The sequence below is a fragment of the Nomia melanderi genome, chromosome 1 (genome assembly GCF_051020985.1).
Source record: "Nomia melanderi isolate GNS246 chromosome 1, iyNomMela1, whole genome shotgun sequence".
In the NCBI taxonomy this organism is placed as follows: Eukaryota; Metazoa; Arthropoda; class Insecta; order Hymenoptera; family Halictidae; genus Nomia; species Nomia melanderi.
The window spans coordinates 25,335,127-25,356,490 of NC_134999.1; the positions used below are offsets into that span (position 1 = coordinate 25,335,127).

Here is a 21,364-nt window from a genome sequence, read left to right on the forward strand (position 1 = left end):
TTCTTTAATATTGTAAATGAAATGTAAATAAAAAAATTTCATGTAAAATTTAAATAAGAAATTCAATTAAAAAATTTAATGTCGAATTTAAATAAAACGTTTAATGTAAAATTTAATATAAAATGTAAATAAAAAATTTAATACAAAATTCAATGTAAAATTTAATAGCCTTATAACATACAATATGCAACATATTAAATTTCCAATTTCACAATGAAAAATTCATACTAATATAATTACTATTAAAACATTATCAATATACTCTGAAACCTACAATTCCTCCGCGAAGAATCTGAAAATTCGAGGATCTCGCTGTTCGAACATTTTCATCGATCACCGTACGCACACAACCCGGAAGAACCAACAGAAACGAGATAGTGAAACACAGAAGAGATAGTTGAAGGACAGAGAGATATAAAATAAAAAAGAGAATAGACGTGTCTGGCTGGTGTAATATGCAGGCAAGGCATGCCACGAGTTACGTTACCTAAGGTGAGCTTCTCTCCGGAATCCGGCGGCAGCGTGAAGCCCAGGAGTGCCATACTTGATATCAGGACGCACGGCACGATCAGGTTGAAAAAATAATACAGCGTCCTCCTTCGGATTTGGATGGTGAAGGTGACGTCGACGTACGGCTCCGGACAACACTGGTACATTATCGTGTTCTTTTTCCCGGGCATGCCTGCAACGAGAACACAGCCAGGTGTTATCTTTCACAATTCCAGGATCGAGATCTGACATTAAAGACAATTCTACTTTATCGTTTTTTCTTCTAATTGATAACTAAACGGACTTATAAGTAAGTTAAGACGAAATAACGAATATATTAATATCAAAGTATAAATTTATTATTTGTAATTAATATGAATATTCTAAGTTCGGGATAGTTCGTCTATAGTGGGAAATTGGGGAATGTTAAAGGGTGAAAGGACTCGCTGTCTCATTTGAGTGGCTTAACATGATAGTGGTTTAATTATTGTTTTCGAGTTTTTGGGAAAAATGCTTTTGAGAAACGTTCTTGGACTAATTAAATACTGACATTATAATTATTAATATTAATGATTAGTAAAAATTAATATTACTAATAATATTGTGATATTAGAATTTAATTAATCCAAAAATAATTTCTTTCCCAAGAGCTCAGAAATAGGAGCTAGACCACTATTCCTCAAAATCACACAATTTAACACTAAAACTATTACCAGATGGGCTAAAACCACTCATTTTTGAATATTTTAGAATGAATTATAAAGCAACGAAAATCTCAATAAATGCACTCTTAACTTTCTATATAAAAATCTTTACAAAACAATTTGATTACTGGGTAGTTCCGTTGCTTAGAGAAACAAATGAATCAATGTATTATACATACCTACATCTCGCAACTATAATTATTACATAATTAAATTATTAGTTTAATGTCAATACTTTTAAAACTATGAATATGTTGTTGAACTACCCCGAACTTACCCTGCAGCAATGTCTCGATAGTAGACGCATGACGAGTCAACAACGCGTCTACTAGCGAGGTATTTACTTAGATGTGTACCGGAAATTGCTGGCAGTATGCTGTTTCTTATACCGAAATTATAAGCTGGAGTGAAAGGAAAAGGAATTGCCATTCGACATGATCGTCGCGGTGTCACGTATCGTATAATCGCTGAAGACGAAATATCGTGTCATCCTTTAAATACGATTTTTCAATATTTCTTTTATTTTTAAAAATAAAGATAAACAAACCTATTCCTAATTTCAAAGATATTCTCGTTCGTGGCGAAAGATGCAGTGCATTTAATTTTATAAACCGCATTATTTATGGAATCTGCATCTGTTTTCGAGACAAAAATGTGCCTATTACCGAGGTACTACTGAAATTATATTAAAATGGGAAAATTGAAACTAGAATAAGAACGAGCAGTTTCAAGTGCACCTATGTTTCACAGATTGATTAACACATTATATGCAGTTAACGTAAAAATACGTTTTCCGTGTTCCGTCAAGTAGTAATAAAGGTTCGTATTTATTTCGTTGATACGTTACGTTAAAAATAAATATAGTTCGATTCATTTTACGTATGATTGTAAGTATATATATTGAAAAACGTATTGAATCATAAATAAAATATTCAAATGTAATCGATACAAGTGAAGCCATGAATTCAAAAACATTATTCATTTTATTGAATCTTGCTGCAAACTTTGCTACACTACTTATGCGTATTTCTGTTAACACTAAAACACTATTAACACTAAAACTACAGGATGGATCAAATCGGCCTACTTCAGAATTTTTTTTTACAAGTATTTAAATTGTGAAGTTGCTTCTGCTTGGAATCATAAAATAAATTTGTACATTTGTAGAGATACAAGAATAAGAGACTCTTCAAGTCTCAAGTAATGTTCTAATAGTAAGTTCTAATTTTTATCAAAAATTTGAAAGACGTCACTCGAATGTTCAGTAGTTATAATGTTAAAAGCATTAACTCTAGAGCTACCGTATCAGTGAGTATGACTGATTTCAGTTTTTTTATTTTGCAATTACTGATATGTTAAAAATGTTAAATATCCGAAATCATTTTATAAGTCAACAATTTCACTCGCATACTATAACGAATGTAAGCAAGAATGTAAAACATATATTGTTATAATTTTTATAACAATTACATATCTTAAACATGTCTTAAATAGTTGGTAGTTCAAGTGTTAAATTGTTCCGAATAAGCTGCAAACACTTACACCAGGAACTCATATAGATCATGTTAAAACGTGGACTTCTGTTTTGGAATTCACGCCTTCAATTTGAAATGAGCAAAATGGCCCGCATGCAATACGTTAACTCCTTACCGTACAATATCGGAGTCAGGATCGCGAGGAAGTTCTCAAACGGAAGTTATAAAAATAAAATATCACTTAATTATGTATTCAAAATAAGTACTATTTTTCTATTATCAGTCGTTGTGTCCGAAAATTTGTCTTTGTTGTTTGGTAAATATTATTGGCGAAATTCTCCTAACGAGCGCGGTTATGAAAGAAACATAGAACAAGGGGTAGTTGCAGGAACATATTCGTTTTACGCGAATGAAAATCGCGTAAATAGAGCCTGTCGGTAAGGGAGAAAACAAAATATCGGAAAGGAAAGCTGGTATAACTTTTAGAAATACATATTTATTTCACATAGCTAAACAGAAGAAATAATAATGACATTTCAGGAAACAAAAGTATACTTTATTCGATGTTACCAAATTTAGATCGCATGAAAACTATCGCCTAAATAGTGTTCTAGCTTACCGCGGAAAAAAGTCCGCGTAAATCGGGGGTCAAGTGTAATTCGATAGGATAGGAGAGCTAATGGACGATAGAACGGCCAGCTGCGGAGAAGCTAAACGGCGATAGGTGTATCCCGGTTCGCGGGTAACAAAGGTTCGCCGAGTGCAAGCGGGTAACGAGAGCGTGTAATTTGTTGCGGGGAAATTTCGATACACGTTTAATCACGTATTCGGTCAGTGAAACGCGTCGATTGCCGGACTAAGTGAAATCCCTTTGCTTCTGTAATGTATCTATGGATTTACACATGTGCATGTGTTATAATGAATATGAACTATACCGGGTGTCCGCGTGAATATTGGGCAATGTTTCTCTTCTAAACGGTGAGCATGTGGATCGAATGAAAAAGGTGGATGTTTTATCAGTATTTGTAACCATTCCTATGCTTTCGTAATAGATTTATACGTGTGCACGTTTATAATGGATATTAAATGTACTGGGTGTTCGCGTGGAAACTGAAGCGTTTCTTTTGTAAATAGTGGAATGAATGAGAAAAATGTTCTATTGCTTTTTTGTAAGCAGTTTGATAGCTTTTGGAATTTTTTAAATATAATGTTACAGTTTATACTGTTACATAGTGAAGAAAGAATTTTCATGTTTTGTAATATTGTATTTATTGGAATTTTTTGTTCGTAAGGCTATGTAGCATGTGTTATGTAATGTTAAGAATAGGCTTTTAGCTATGTGAATTATATTTTCATTGTCATTGAGTACTCATAAGTAATTACATAAATCGGTAATAATAACATAGTGCAAGCATAATGCATAAAACTGGAGTATTTGTTCTGGACTATGGAATTTACATTGGACGAATTATATAGCATTATCAATAAAATATACTTTTTCAATTATTCGAATTCATGTTACTATTGTATTTAAAATATTAATCTTGAAGATCGATTCTTTCAAACCATCATGGTACAAAGATTTCTCAATCTCAAAGTAATTAGATATAAACATTTATTTCAAAGAATCTAAACTTTGTTGGAATAGAACACTTTGTATATTAGGAACACACAAGTCTCTAGTTATTAATTATTATTCCAGCTCGTGCAGCATAATAATTAAATTGTAATTGACCTGTATCTACATATATTCATTAAAATTATTTAACAATCCTTTCATTTAAAATACTTACGATTATAATTATAATTCTTATTTGGGCTGATATTGTGAACGTCTTTGTAATTAATTGATGATAAGGCTAATATTTTCTTCTGCAGAATATTATCTTTGAGATTTGCAGATGCATTGAATCTTGTAGAAGTAAAAATGTAAATGGTTATTGTGAAATTGAATGCAGAAGCAAAGGGGTACGGTTAAACGAAATTCGAGGTTTTTAAATTCTTTCGTTGGTAGTGGAGGTAAATTCTGGTAATGCTTTAAACTAAATTTGTGTTGTATGTAAGTGTAGTTCATTCTATAATATAATAGTTCAATAATATTATGTTATGATATTGTTATGAGGAATGTAGTACAAATGGTCACATCGAGTTTACATATCTAGAAACGAAAGTAACAATAAATAGTTTTAAATATGTAAACAATAAGATATCAGTACATTTTCTTATTTTTCAGTATTTAAGAGTTTGATATATAAAGTTAGTTTTCTATGAAAACAATTTCTAACGTTTCTAAAAATCTCCTGCCACAAAGTGGTTAATGAAATTATAATGGAATGTTACTTTTAACTAAAGTATAATTCGATGAAAAATTATTTTTTATATCAACACAAATGTGACAATTGTAATTAGTAAATTTCATTTTTCTTATGAGACTATACTTCAATAATCCTACTTAGTGAATGAAATTATAACTAGGATAATAAACAGGCGAAAGTACTAATCAAATTTACATTAATTTCCACATGTATGTTATAAAAATTTTCCGAATGTCCAGTCGCACAGTTTACAAAGGAAAATTAGAAAAAAAATGTTTTTGTGTGAGAACATTTAAACTACTACTTCTATTAATTCATTTAGTCTAACTGTTCTATTCAATCTCGAAACGTAATGTACTGTGATGAATTCATAATGAAATTTCAACGAATGATCTCGGAAGATTTGCCCTTTCTACTGATTCTTTAATTACGAAACACTTGCTAATTAACTTGGAAAAACTGTTACCGAGGGAAGACTGGCGTCATTCTTTCAGCCCGTGCAAGCTACAACTCCTGGAAGAAGTAAATTCCAACGCAAGAGGTTAATCCAGACGTTTGTCTCAAGTTTTCCGCCACAAATTATACGCACCGCGAATTTCTCCATTCTTGGTACACACGAATACTTCGTGAACATTTCGCGACTATACACGTCGTGCGCACAGCAGCCGTTCTTGGCGTAAATGTGAATTACGATGCACGAAGGACCAGACTGTAATCACGATCCAAGTAACCACGAAAGTATACTTTGACCGCGTTCACGAGGAAACTGCGTTTGGTTGGTAATTCCTGGCGCTGTTTGCACGACGAGGAAGCTTACGAATTTGATCGTAACTTTGTCTCGCTGTTGGGAAACAGTCGAGCGACTAACGTGTCTTGACACCGCGACGAACTGGGAAAGGATCTGTGAAAAATCACGTTGAGATTTACGAGGCACAAGCTAACGTTCAAAACATGTAAACATGCCATGAACAGAATAAAACACGACGTTCAAAGAAAAGTAAAGGAAAACGAATCTGAAAACGTATTTGATTTTTCAAATAGTTTTGCAAGGGACAAAATTTGGTAATTTATTAATTATCAAATATTAATGACTGATCATTTCTATTTGCGACGACTAATATATACATAATAATATACGTAAGAAATATCTTAATCGACGTAATGCAGCTGTATCTCTTATTCAGTATAGACAGGAATTACATAAAGAAACGGGGATGTATACTTACTCGTCCGTAGGCAAAAATGTCACATTAATAATCACGCGAAGGGGATGTTGTAATTAATTGCAATCGACCGGAGTCGTTCCGATCGAATCCGGCAATTCAGATAAGAAAGCAAATCGGTCACTTGTTGCTGCATCCCCGGGGCTCGTTCCCCGAGTTATTTTTAAATTAATCTCTCAAATGGTTCGTCCGTTCTAATTAGCAAAAAGTACAGAGGCTACACCTGCGACTTTTCTGTCCCGGCGGTCGGTGCACCTACATAGATACTTAAGCCGCGTGTGTGGGAGATGCGGATCAATTTTCCCTTCCATGGCTCCCTAAAAGACGACACTAGAGCATGTTCCGTGCCACGCCATTCTTCGTACTCTCCTTAAAAATGTTAATGACGGAGCTAAGGCTTTTAATTAATAAGCTAACACACTTTTCTGTGCATCAAGGTGAGACGCACGAGATCTCATTCGTGCAAAACGTGGTTTCAAAGCTGTTGATGGATTAAATAAGCAAGGACGTTCTTACGATTAAAGATCATCTTTCCTAACTTGTTTATTAACACTTTATTTACCGCAAGCTCATTATCAAATCTTTATAATCAAAAACAAAATTCCTAATTATGTTACTAATCATTCAAAAATTAATCGTCTTTTAGATTTCAAATGCTGAACAATCGGCAACCCATTCAAATTACGCTGATTTAAAAGATTTAAAACAAAAGAAAAGTTATAGAGATTTGCAAGTAAAAATGTACAGTCCTATGCGATTACGAGGACTGTGCTGGTAGTTAGTCAGTGATTGTGTCGGCCAGAGGTTAGATAAAGTGTTTAATTATTTGTTGGTTTGTCGTATATAGGGTGAGCCGTTTAATCGTGCCACCAAAATTTATTTGTTGGGTACAAAAATGTTTGAGGCAAAAGTTGTTTGACATCAGGAGCTGAAATGCTGTTGATATGATTGATATCAAATAACTTTCGTCTGAAAGGTTTTCTTTTACGTAATAAATGGTTTACAAGTAAATTCATCCCGTACAAAATTTTTCGTAAGTGACTTACGAAAATCTTAATGATGATGTAACACGGGCAATACGAGAATGTTTATATTGCCATATATTGGGTCATCTCATAAATATTGCGGTTTTGTTTTACATTTCTTTTACTTTAACAAATTAAGGTAAGCAAAACTTTTTTAACTCTAATTACAGCGATGAAAAGAAGTTCCGGTTATTTGAATTTTTAAAGACAAAAGAAGTATGCAAACACCGCATTATTCATAGGATTACTAATATTTTTCGAAGTTAATTAAACAGATTGAAATACGTGGAAAGTTCAAAAGCAAATAAGTGGTAGTTCATAAATCGATGTGTCTTTAAAATTGATCGCATACTGTGAATTAATTTTGAAAAATGATGAAATGGCCTTACAGCCATAGATAAATGTCCGTATTTAGCACCTTCGAATACATTAAATTCCATAATATTTAGAACGGGTATATGTAAACAGATAACTTCAATATAAAAAAATACTAATATGTCCTAAATATTATTAATACCTAATGAAAAATAAAATATATTTATGAATATAAATATCTATATAAAATGAATAATTAAATAAATTTCTGTAGAAATTCAATATACGACATAGAAAAATTAAAAATATTTGACGATTTTAATGAAATCAAGTTATCTCAAACATAATTACTCAATAATAGATAACCTCGAATAGATGGAATAATAGAATATATACACGCAAATATATAACTTTGACAAGTGTAAAAAAAAATCGAAGCTTATTCAAATAAATGATCTCTATTTTCTCTTCACCTACGTCAGTCGAAATTCCGGCTCGCCTATTTTCACTTAGGAGGTCAAATAATTTCCTCGAAGCTTCATAAAAATTGTTGTTTACGAGCAAAATTCTGTGAATCGACACAGAAGAATGTGTGCCGTAGAAGGCAGCTAAGATTGAAAGTTAAATTGTAAAGAAACGTTGACGTTAGACGCGGGGAAGGATCATTCTACGATTTTATAGTCACGGCACAACGTCGAATCAGGCACAACCGCGTGAATCCAGTCATTCCACGGTCGTTCAATCGCAGCATCGATCGAACAGTTTATGGAATGCCCGAAAGAGCAGCTGCGAAGTCTTTTCATGCGCGAGATCGTCCTCGTGATTGCAGCGTCATGGACAATTCTTCTTAAAGACTTCTATCAGCATTCCTTTACGCGCCGACAGCGCTGAACGATGCGAGGAATATGAAGTGCCAAAGTGCAAAGGTGAAGTACACGATTTTACGCGAAGCTCGGAATCATCCACTTTGCAATAGCATCTCGGTGGAGGTGATCATTCTCACGCTGTCGTACCAAGTGTTGCAACAATTTAAGAAATACCTTCATGGTCAAATTGTAGAGAAATACTTATTTCTGTTTAACACGCTCGCAACCAGCGTTTGCTTCGGTGACGATCTTCTCGATTGTAGTATTTTATTCAATGCAACGAATCTTCTAAACAAAATATTGAAAAAAGAATGTAAAACGGGTCATTGAGTTCCTAAATATAATGCTGTACCTTATAAATGTCGACCCAGATTTTATTTTAGGAAAATAAAAGAAGTAGGATACATTTGTAATATTTCAGTTAATAAATTTATTTAAAATAATAGGATAAAGCAACAAAATTAATTTTTTTTTACTTCAGTGCAAAGTTACAGTCTGGGACATATATGGTAACGTCTACGTTTACTTGACTGAGACATATCTGTCCCAACAGTCTCGAAAGGGTAAGATAGCAATATCCACATGATCCATTTCATTTTTTTAATGTAAAATATATGATTACGGGCGTGACAAATATGTGACACAATTAGCGAACGCGGTAAGCAATTTCAATCTGTCTTGAGATTATAATGCATGGATACTGTATATTACTGTAGATAAACTTTGGCATAAGATTGTGGAGAGATAGAAAGGAATGATTAAATGAATTTTGTAATTACACTCTGATCGTAATATCGAAAAGTTTTCTTTATTAAAAGTAATTGCAATTAAGAAGGAGAGAAGACTATACTCTTTGTTAAACTTATAACCACTGTAACCATTGTAAATAATAAATTAAAATTGCAAAATATTAGTGAAAAATGATATGATTTGATTTCTTCGATTTTCGAGATACGATAGAAAGTATCGAATTATTATGACAATCCAGTTTTCGTAGTTTCGAATTTTATGACAGTATTCTTATAAATCTACAAGCACTACAGAAATAAGTATTTCCCTGTTAATTCCATGTAAAAATAAGAATTAGGTAGAGATTAAAAAGAAGAATCGAATGATTCAGTAATAAAAAATCAAAATTCAGGAAATATAATCTAAAAAGTTTTGTTATTAAAAGTATAGAAAGAGTTGTTTTACTACAGAGAGTTTTCATATAGTTATTTTTTTATTATTACTTTTAATACAATTATTTTCATTGAATTACTTTGATAGAATAATGTCTAATTTATGAAAACTTGTAACTAAATTATATACATCCTGACTATAATGTGAAGTTTGCTTTCCGTGTTTGACTGTACGTCGACTGATACTACTAGCTCTCGAGCCTGTGTTGAGTACAATGTTATTTTACGTTCGTTATGGCATAATTGCAGTAGTTGCTGTTACATTAATGATAATACAGATTATAAAATACATTCAACTATATCTGTAATATCTTACAGTTCTTTTTTTATGCGAAAACCACATAATGTGCAGCTCTTAAAAGACAATATTAGAAATAAGCGAATTTTTAACAAAATTTTACGGCATTGTTCATCTTTTAAGAAATAAAAACATAGTTATACAAAGATTATGAAAAGTAAAATTAGATAGATACACTTATCCAACCATAAATACAACAATAAACATAATAATAATTTTTTATCTCATTTTCCTCGAATGAAGTAATTATTCAAAATACCGTACTACAGACCACTTACAAAGATAATATTATACTCATCAGAGGATTAGTAAAAATGTGAACATGTCGGAAAACATATAATTCATCAATTTTTAATATTGCATTTTGAATTATTATTTGCGTATTTTAATTTATTCTATTATTATGTAGTCTAATTTATTTATACCTTTTTGTATCAGTAAAATGGAACAGAAGTACCAAAACATATATTCTTCTGTAATTTTTACATGATATTAAAAATATCAGTAAAAAAATATAGTCCTGTGATCGACATTTAAATATCACATCGTACTGTGCAGTTCATTAATGCATTTAGATCGATGTAAAAGAGAAAATGGATTTTCGATAATCCACTAACGGTATTAGACCATGTCAGGCAACGATTTACAATGCAATCGCATTGGAGAATGCCGACCGAAGGGTTTTCGAATAATGCGTAAATTGAGTTTGAAGTACATATTAAAATGACATAATGAGAAAACGTACAGGTGTTTGCAATCGCCGATTGAACAAGTGGTCTGTAATGGCGGCTACTTCTGCACCTTTTTTCCTGGGATTTAATTCATTGCCGATTTCATTAATACTCTCAATACATTAGGAATCCATGAAGAGTACTTTTAGAAAAGAATTATGAATTCAAAAAAGGAATCACAACAAAATATCACCAAGTATAGTACTGGTAGATATTATTAATAATTACCTATGCAGAGTATTTACAATGAAATCACTATTATTTTAACTGATTGAATAACGAGATAACAATTGATTAATTATAAATGAAAATTACTATTTATTTTATAATATTCATGTGCCAGTCTGTATTATGCATTTGATTTTTTCAGTAAATAGTATACGCTATTAAATTCGTAGACAATTTATTTAAACAACCCTTACATAAGAGCTATTTTGATTCTATGTATTTGTTAACGGAACAGTGATTGGAAAAAATGAGCAATGAACGAAAAAATCATTTTAAATATAAACTGCGAAATGAATCAAATAAGATGATTTGAAATATGTGAAATATTTTATACCTGTATTGCGACCATTATTCACAACTTTCCATATTATTTCATTAAAACAAACTAAAAATTATCTTGGTTTATAAAAAAAAGGCGTAACGTCAAATATATAACAAAACTTCATTTCTCATCAAACAAATTTGTACTTTCCGTCTGCAAAAAAGAATATTCCATTACAGAAACACTATTTTCTTTTTAAATTTACCACAGGAAATTCCTCACGGTTATACTTTATCGAATACATAATATTATATTAAACATTAAAAATTGTAAAATCGATTACTTTAATTAAACACTAGTTGTACTCTCACTTTAATGCACAAGAAAAGATTTCCAAATCATTCTCATTCTGCCGTTATTCTTTCTTTATTCTTATTTTCTCGAAACTCGCGTATCTCCGCATCTCCGTTACACAAATAATCCCAGATTCTCGTCAAAACGATTCAAAACGTCCATGATTATTCGCGTGGCGACGTATGTAGATATCTTACAAAGCTGCCCTAACAAACTTACGTTCAGAGAAACTCACCGATGAGGTACCATTCCCCGTTCATGATGAAATCGGACAAGTCACCGCCCTCCTCAGAGTTGAGTACCAGATCGAGCTACCAAGGTCAAAGATTGATTAAGACACGCACACGTCTACGGTTTCTGGTGATCCGCAAGGCAAAAGAAAGCAACGACATGCGCATGCCAACAGACTTTCGTCTCTACGGGTTCTAAGATTCTACAGGTCTAGATCTAGTGCGTTTCGTATCTACATAGAGAGTGTCCCCGAAATCGAGCTGCAACCAGGAAAACAGTGAATCTACATGTAAAAATATGCCTGACAAAGAAGCAAATTTTCTCATAGAAGGAAATTTCATTTTCAAGATAATCAACTTCGAAATTTTATCCAACGGCCACGTACTGACGCTTGTAACAAGTGGAAATTAGGAATCATGGGGAAATATTATATTAACATGACTTTTACCGAAGGTGTAAACTTAGAATTATTTCCTATGTTTAATTATTCTTCCTCGACTAACTTTTCGACTTTTCATATAATGATCAAGGAATTAATTTAGCGGTGTATATTAATTTTATAATGATCATAGTAATGACCATAATATTTATAAAATTGATACAGAGGTATACATTAATTTTATAATCATTATAAAAGATGAAAAGTAAAGTCAACTGATGAGAAATGGTTAAACCTGGAAAATATTTTTAATTCAATTTTAAAATCAAAACCTTCGGTAAAATTAGTGTTAACTAATTTCTATTGAACAGTACGGGCAATTGGCTAATTTTCAAACACATAATCTCAAAAATAAAATGTCGTGCGAGAAAGTGTTGTTTTGTATTTTCTGTTTGGTTTTTCACATGGAATTCCTTTCCTTGATGTACTCTGATTTCGGAAAAACCCTGTATTTTACACGGGGGATACGTGTTGGGACCGCGACGCGATAAATCGCGCGGGAAGAGGACTCTGGGGAGGATGGTGTGTCGCAAACGGTGTTTCTTATGCTTATCTGGGCGCATGAAAGGGAAAGAAGTTTCGCGAAGATCGACAGGCGGAGCTCCGCGATTCTTCGTAGTCATTGATCATTAGTGAAATGCCCCCTGACAGGTTGCCTTCCATCAATTTTTTGTGTCTATGGTGATTCGTGACGTTTTGGAAACTTCTCCGGTCGCTTTTGTGCTACATCTTTTGCTCCAAAGTTATTTAAATAGATAAACTTACTGGGTTATAACTAATAAGAACAGGTATCGAACCCGGAAAATCAAAAAAATTATGAAACTTTGTGTGTAAGTAGACTAAAACAAACCTAATACATTGCAATTTTTGTTTCGTGTCGAATTTCACTTTGAAGGGGTGAAACCACCCGTTGAAAAAAATGCAAACGTTTCTTTTCCCTGGGTTATCTTGAGGACGATAAAAGATATCAAAAGAAAATTTGAACAAAAGACACATTGTTTTTTCATGTCTATAAAATTGTAAAATAAAAGTTTTCAACATTTATTAAAAATTTTATATTGCAATTTTATAAACATGATACAAAGAACAATGCATTTTTTATTGAAATCTTTTTCAGCTATCTCTTACCATGCTCAAGATAATCGACCGAAAAGAAAAATTTGCATTTCTTCAAAAAGGTAGTTTTATCCTTTTAAAGTGAAATTTCAAACGAAAATGAATTGCAATGTATCAAACTTGACTTACTCTACTTACAGACAGAATTTCATAATTTTTTGAATTTCCGGGTTCGATACCTTTCTTTGTAAGAATTATTTTTTTCTCAAAATTATATAACAATTAATGATTCTGTTAATAACTAAGTATGCAATTATACATATATTTATATAATTAATTATTACATAATAACATAATTGTTACATAATCAATAATTGCACATATAATTAGTTATTATTATTATGTCGTATTAAAGTAATTATTTGAATTCGTGGAAAGTGTCGCAAAAAAGAATTATAAGATTAACATTAAACCAATGTTTTCAGTGTGCATATTGAAAAAAAGCGCAAACTTTTCAATGTGTACTTATATTGTGCGTTTCTATGGGCACAAATATATAAAACACTAGGAACAATAATTTCGTTTCAATTTGATCAAATCCGTGATTCATTTTGAAACTACCATCCTTTTAGATCAGAAATGAATCTTTGCATATGCATGTAACACATACATTTTCCTGCAAACATAGAACGTACGATAAAACTAGCAAATTTCCACCCTTTGTAAATTACACAAAGAAAATTTTATCTCATATTTGGCGTTCTCGAAAGAATTTCATTATTTTAAGTCTCAAGTGAAATCTTTATTATTCTATACAAACTTTTAAATATCAATTTAAAAGATAACACCTTTCTTCTTTAAGAAAAGTTTACCAACGATCTATTCTTCGAAGTTCAATTCTTGTATTAATATTTAATAATTGACCAGAAGTATTAAAGATCTTCGTTGGAACTACAAATAATGAATTCCTTTCCAATCTCTCTAATATCAATATTCCTAGTCGGCCAACAGCAATACCAACAGTAATCAAGACGCGTTCAATTTTCCACACGAAACGTTAGCGGTTTTACGCTCCACGAGAATCGAACGCAGAACAAACTTTCCAAAGGTTTGTGCATCAACCGAAGAGAAAGTAGATACCGGTTTTTCTCCGCTCTTTTTTCTCTCTTATCCATCCCACGGTCCTCATTGTGAGAGATAGAAGTTGCACGGAAGGAAAGTCCTCGAGAGATACTTATTCGCTTCCGGAACGTTTTTTAAACGGTTTCCGGATTCCCTCGAATTCCAGCGGCGTTCCGGATCCCCGCCTATCTGTTGCTCTTTGATCGAGAGCCAAACGAGACACGGTATAGCGTTTTAAATTTCATGACCGGCATTTTCTATCTCGAAAACGGCTTTAAACGCGGCGATGCTCGAAATCGCTTGAGATTGCTCGATGGCCGAAACGATCCTGCACACAGTGATCCAGATCGTACAATTAACACCTTGCTTTACAATATCGAAAGAGACTAGCGATGAAGTTTTGAAATTGAATTTACCAAATCTACATATTATTTTTCTCTTTCAAGTTGAAAATAACATGTTTGATTAATGATTATTGTTTAAAGACAATCCCAATGAGACGACTAATGTCGAATAAAGATATTTAGTAACGAAAGTAATATAAGAACTTGCGATATAAAATAATAATTATTTCTAATACCATCTATCTTTATTATGAAAGAATAAATAAAAGTAGCAAACGTAGAATAATACTGAATGTAGAATTCTTCTTGTTATTACTAAATTATTAAGAATAATACAAAGATCTTAAACATTTTGTGTAGTATCTATCATTAATTTTTTTATGACAGATAGATTAGACTGAATAAAAAAAGTTTTTGCAGAATGTTTTTAGAGGAATGAAATACTAATATCACAGTGCCAATAATAATATTACTTATTAATATGGGTAATTGTAATATCTGTATTTAATTAATCCAAGAACACTTCACAGAAGATTCTTTTTCTCGAGAATTCAGAAATAAGAGTTTGAATACTATTCTTCTGAGTCACTCATGAAGGATTATATTAACACTAGAACTACTGACCGTTTAACATGATTAATATGTAATTCTTGTAAAAACTGTAACGTTCGATTTTTTCCGATTTCTTCATATATTGATTGTAGTATCGAAGTGAAGCTATTCATTTTTCAAAGCATTTCAGGTATTTAACACTTTTACGACATTAATAATTACGAAGTAAAACAACTAAAACCCGTCATTTTATAGTAATTCTAGTGTTAATATGTTAAGAATGTTGTACCTACAATTCAACAATATAATAACAATTGATACGATTTTTTTTTATGGAAGGTTTAATGAGTGATCTTAATAGTACCACACACAGCAAACGTTTAAAATTGGAAAATTGAGTTTTTCTTTCAAAATTGATTTTCTCAAAAACTGTAGGTGATGGGGAAAATGGATTGTATATTCGAATTCAGCATGAGAAATACTATTAAGATCTTGCATTAAACCTTCTGTCGAAAAAAATCAAAGTTAAATTTTGTAGACCAGTGTAATCTAACTATGAAACTCTATAATCCTATCCACTCGATATTAGTCGTATTCTATGTCGAATGCAAAAGTTCCTAGAAAATAGTATTGTAACCAATAAAATCAATGATTTTTTGCTTCTAATCGAATAATCTGAACCACAGCATGGCGTTGCGTTCGCTGGTACCGTCCGAGACATTTGTTTTTGACGCGCGAGATTCCGATATCTCGAATACAATAAAATTGAACTTACCGGGGAGCAGCGGAACGAGATCAACCGTCGGCAGTTTCACCGGGGAAATTGAATAAATTCGTCGACGAACCGAAAGAAGTTTCTTCATAAGAAAAGAAAGACTGTCGCGGAACTCGTAACGAAAGCGCTGTTATTACATTGAAACTCTCACTGAATACGGCCGCCGGCTAAAAACTTTGAACAGTGACTTCCGTTACTTTAACATCGATAACGTGGAATTTAATATAACACAAAGAAATTGTTTCTCTTTGAATTAATGAGTTTCTCTTTGATTAATGTCGTAACATTCTTCTTTTTCATACCGTTAGAGTGTTCGGGTCTCCTCCGAACCAATTATTTCTTTATCTTCTTTAAGACGTTATGTTTGTTCAGTCTTTCTCGATTTAATTACGTAAAGTACAAAAACATCGTTTCTGGTGTTCCCACTTTTTCAATTATACTTCGATTGTATGTGAACTAAAAATCAGAATAGGATTAAATTCATTGTCTTTCTGTTACTTGTATTATTATGAAATATAATATTTTTGTGTATGTTAATATATAAATAAATGAGTTAAACATATACATATTATGAAATGCGAAGAAAGACCAACCAAATATTAGTTATTAATACGTTAATTGTATTTTTAGTACAACTTGTATAGTTACGAATAATCTTGTGAGACTAATTTTGTTCCAGTTTACGTAAAATTATATTTTTGTTATATTGACATGTTGTGCAATGAGGTATATATAAGATTCAAAGCTTTGTAAATCCAACATACATTCCTATTGACAAGAACTTTGAAACTTGCATTGTAAACAAATATCAATCGTTCAAGTTCAGCAGTTCGGGAGGTATGAATACTCTTGTGACTCACTGTATTTGTGTCGGCATATATTATTTTTATAAATGAACCGATTTAACAATGCATTATTACAATAAACAGTTACACAACATTAATTGCCAAGAAATGTTCAATTTATGAAAACACATAAATAAACATTTTAAAAGATAAATCGTGAATTGACCACAGTCAAAGATTACCTACCAAACCATATAAAAAGCATTCCCTCTCCCAATTTTCCCTAATCACAGAGGCCACGTTCATAATACACTTTCACAAACCAAAGCACAGATACAAAGTACTTTACTTCGCGCGTTATCAAACGACAATACATAAGTTACAATCAAGACAATTAATTACAACGACGCGACGACAGTTCGGTCGACATAATTGTGCACAGCTTCGAGCTCGATATTTTCGGAATTCCAACGAGAATGGACGAGAGTCGAGCAGTGTGACAATATCGAAAAAAAAGAGCGGAGCGAGAGGTATGTAGAGCGAACCGGTATTTGCTTCGCGCACGAAAAAAACCTCCGTGTTTTTCCGTCCCGCATGGACGGGCTCTATATTATTATTTCTCTCTCGCGTGCCTGTGTTTTCTTCTCTTTTTGCAATAATTCTGGGGTAGCCGAATGGCCTAAACTCCGCATCGCGCCGCGCGGACTTGAAATTCGCTGAGCGTCACGGCGAATACGCGCGGTACCGTCGCGTTTGCCTCTCATAATTCATAGTCAGACGTATATTTCATGAAGGCAGCCCGAATCGAGCGTTTATTCTCGAGGGATTTGTGGCTTAGTCTCTATCTGATGCATTGAGACTAATCGTCGGCTACCGATTTCACCTGCGTATTGCTGCTGTCCATACCTAAACAGAGTTCAGTCCCGCGAGATCTCGGATATCTGCACCGTGTATCGGAAGTACTCAACGTTGAAGTTGTAGCTGGCGCATACATTATTTAAAGTTCAGAGATAAACTATTCTTTTTCTTATTGGACTTACAAGGTAAGCTATCAAACCCAGATTTTCCAAAAATTATGAAATTTTGTCTGTAAGTGGAATAAGTAAAAAATCTCACTTTGAAAGTATGAAACCACCCCTTGAAAAAAATGCAAATTTTTATTTTCCGTGGATTATCTTGAAAGCGGTAGGAGACAGCGAAAAAAAGTTTAAACAAAAAATACATTGTTCTTTTGTGTCTATAAAATTACAAAATACCATTTTTCAATAAGTTCCAATTTTTCAGAATTTTGATTTTGAAAATGATTAATTTACAAATTTTATTTTACAATTTCATAGACATAAAAGAAGAATGTATTTTTTTGTTAAACCTTTTTTTCGTTGTCTGTTATTATTTTCAAGATAATTCTTATTAATTTTAACGGATGATTTTACTCCTTCAAAATAAAGTTTGGCACAAAAAGTTACAATATATTAGGCTCAATTTACTCTACTTGTAAATAAAGTTCCACAATTTTTTGATTTTCCGGCTTCTACATCTGTCCTTATTAGTCTTTGTTTTTGAGAGTATTAGTTTGAGGAATGAAGAATTTGTGAAATTTGACTGCATGAAATGGTAACATCACTGTTAGTTCCGATAATAAAATATAATAGTAGATAATAATAAAAATTTTAGTACTTTGTTCCAGTTGTAAAGTATTAGAAGGCTATAAAAAATATTCATTTATAATTATTTTGTTTCTGTTATTGCTTTTTTTCAATTGTGCAGATGAATTTTGGGAAAATAAAAGCATAAATATTAACTAGGATTTGCTTAATTGAAGGAACTACATTTTTTCTTTTTGTTTCTAGAATTTTTTTTGAAACAGTAGAAATTATAAATTTTCTCAAGTTGGAAGGTATATTGTATTACCCAAGTACAACAATATAATTTTGCATCTACTATTAGAAAATACTATTGTAATAAAATCAATGAAAAACAGACGCATTATTTAACATAATTATGGATAACAATGTTACATTTAATTTTGTTTCATATTATAATTTCAAAAGTCAAGTGTCAATTCTAATTCATATACTTCTACGTACACATTAATGAAGATAAATGATGCAATAAGTTCTTGAATATTAACTATTCATCTGACATTTTCTACGCGATAAATAGATCAGTACGTTTCCGTAGTCGCAGTGAGTATAATAACGCCTAAGAAAAACTTCATTAAATGTAATTATTAACTAACCAATAACACTAGCCGTTAATTAGAATTCATTTTGTTTAATCCCGTAAGACCAGACATTATGAAATTCAGCACATTAAACTGAGAGAGAGAGAGAAAAATCCAAATCCATCATTCATTAATGAATTACATAAGCTATATAATTCATACGCATAAAATATTATTCAACTGCCAACTTTGTGTCAGTTAATTTCATGTATGTATGGCGAATTCGTTCCAGACGTTGATTCGTCGGATATAAATTCTTAATCCCGGAGCTCTGCGCAGCATAGACACGATAGATATTAAATTTTCACGGCAGCTTAAGAGATGTTTCCATAAACGTCACCTCGCGAAAATTCACGGACGGGCACGCTCGATCTCATTATCGTTATCAATTAGCAAGGAGAAAGCCGTAACAAGTTCGCGTCCGCGGGCTCCGCCAACCAGAAATTTATCGCGGCGCGGCGTGGCGCGCGATTGACAATTAATCCTAAACCGGTGACAGACGACTCGAATGCGATCTACGTCGTCCGGTGCACGCGTTTTTGTCCCGATACGTCCGTCACGGCGAACGATCGACTCCGTCCCACCGATAATATCGATTAACACTATCCCACGATGGAAAAGTGAAATGCCAGGGAACTGATAATTTACAATTAAATCGATAAATCTACCTGATTGTTTCAATTCGCTCGAAACTCGTCATACCGACTGGCGTGAATTCAATTCCCTGAAATGCGATTGTGTTTCTGCATACAATGACGTATAATAATTATATCAAGCAGTTGATTATACGACATCGTTATCTTCGTCGTATTCTTGCTTTTTCCTGGATGTAATGTATTTTATGATATATGTGTATATTCATAATATTTTAATATACGAGTAGATCACAGTTATAGTCTAACTCATATTTCTGAGAGTTTTTGTACGAAGTTCTTGGATTAATTGAATATTGATAGTCTAATTACGATATTAATAATTATGATTATTATTATTCGAATAATTAAATACTAACATTACAATTATTAATAGTGTTAATAGCATTATTAACATTGTAATATTAGTATTTAATTAATCCAAGAACATTCTACTAAGGCTTTTTTTCAAGAACTTACAAATAGGAGTCAGATATCTATTTTGGGCCACTTATATACTAATAAAATGTTTCTAACACACATTAATATTTAAATAAATGTAAGTTATATTACTATTTGTATAATACATATTTCTGCTATATGAATAGAAAATTTGAAATTTTACTCGTAAATAGACAGGAGAAATGAATATGACTCTTTCATGAATAAATTTGCACGTCGTTATAATCGGAAGCGCTGAAAAAAAACAAACGAAGTCACCGATTTAGGATAATTAGACGCGAAACTTCGTTAAAATGTTCTAAAGAGGGGAGGATATTCAGCCAAGGAGTCTTTATACGGACACATAGATGAATGTAAGTTACTTAATGGTATTAGATGAATAGCGCATAATCAATGTTAGGTTTCACACGCTCACGAATATTCGCAGGGGACATTTGCATTGTTAAATGCGCGGAACGCAATGCGGAGGGTTCGCTGATGAGGGCAATCAACTATTTCACGTCATCGACGACACATATGCTCACACACAGTCGAATAAGACAGCGACTTAACTCGAGGGGTAAATCTAGCAGTTCTGAACGGTTCACTGATGAAACGTTCAAATGGAAAGTATCTATAGAGTGTTCCATGTAAATGGGCCAAGTCGTAGCTTTGAAACGGTGAAAAATGAAAATAAATTTCGTGGAGTAAAATTAAATGCTTTCAAATGATTCATCGTGTCGTGAACATTGCTGCAAAAAGGAAGACGTTATCAAACATTTCAAGGTTACCTATATTACTTTTAAAATAAATCACTTAAAAATTCGTTATTTAATGTTTTGTGTCTTAATTATACTCCGATTACTGCACTTTTTTTATCCTTTAGAAAGAAGTGTTAATATACTTGCGCAAAAAATTGTTCATTTGTAAGATATTCCAACCTCAACACTATTTCCGAACTCGAACACGATTCAACTGTGTTCAGAGGAACCGTGCAAGCGTGAATATTTAGAAATATTTATTTAATGATAAAGTGTTAAAGTTGAAATATCATTCAAAGTAATTCATTTTTGCTACAAATATTTACTGTAATGATTCTTATAAGGAATAAAAATACATATCGAACGGAGTACTAAAATATGTGCAACATGTTCGATGAAAATATTCGTGAAATCTTGAGGACCTTTTCACTTTCGTAACAGATGTATGTATAATATATTACGTGTATCAACATCATAAACATGAATCTTTTGAAATATTCACTTTTTTGTAATACTCCTTTACACCTTTTATCATT

The 21,364-nt window shown here is 32.3% G+C and overlaps 1 protein-coding gene across 4 annotated transcripts in view; it reads right to left on the reverse strand.

The window, feature by feature from the left end:
• The window catches only part of nAChRalpha6 (nicotinic acetylcholine receptor alpha6), a 566,449-nt gene that overhangs the window by 196,524 nt on the left and 348,561 nt on the right, over window positions 1–21,364 (reverse strand). For all 4 annotated transcript variants that reach the window (XM_076373166.1, XM_076373172.1, XM_076373171.1 and 1 more), the window contains exons 7-8: window positions 11,702–11,777; window positions 488–682 (exon numbers count right to left, since the gene is read on the reverse strand). In XM_076373166.1, coding sequence (XP_076229281.1) covers window positions 488–682; window positions 11,702–11,777 — 271 coding nt within the window. The remainder of the gene's footprint in view (window positions 1–487; window positions 683–11,701; window positions 11,778–21,364) is intronic.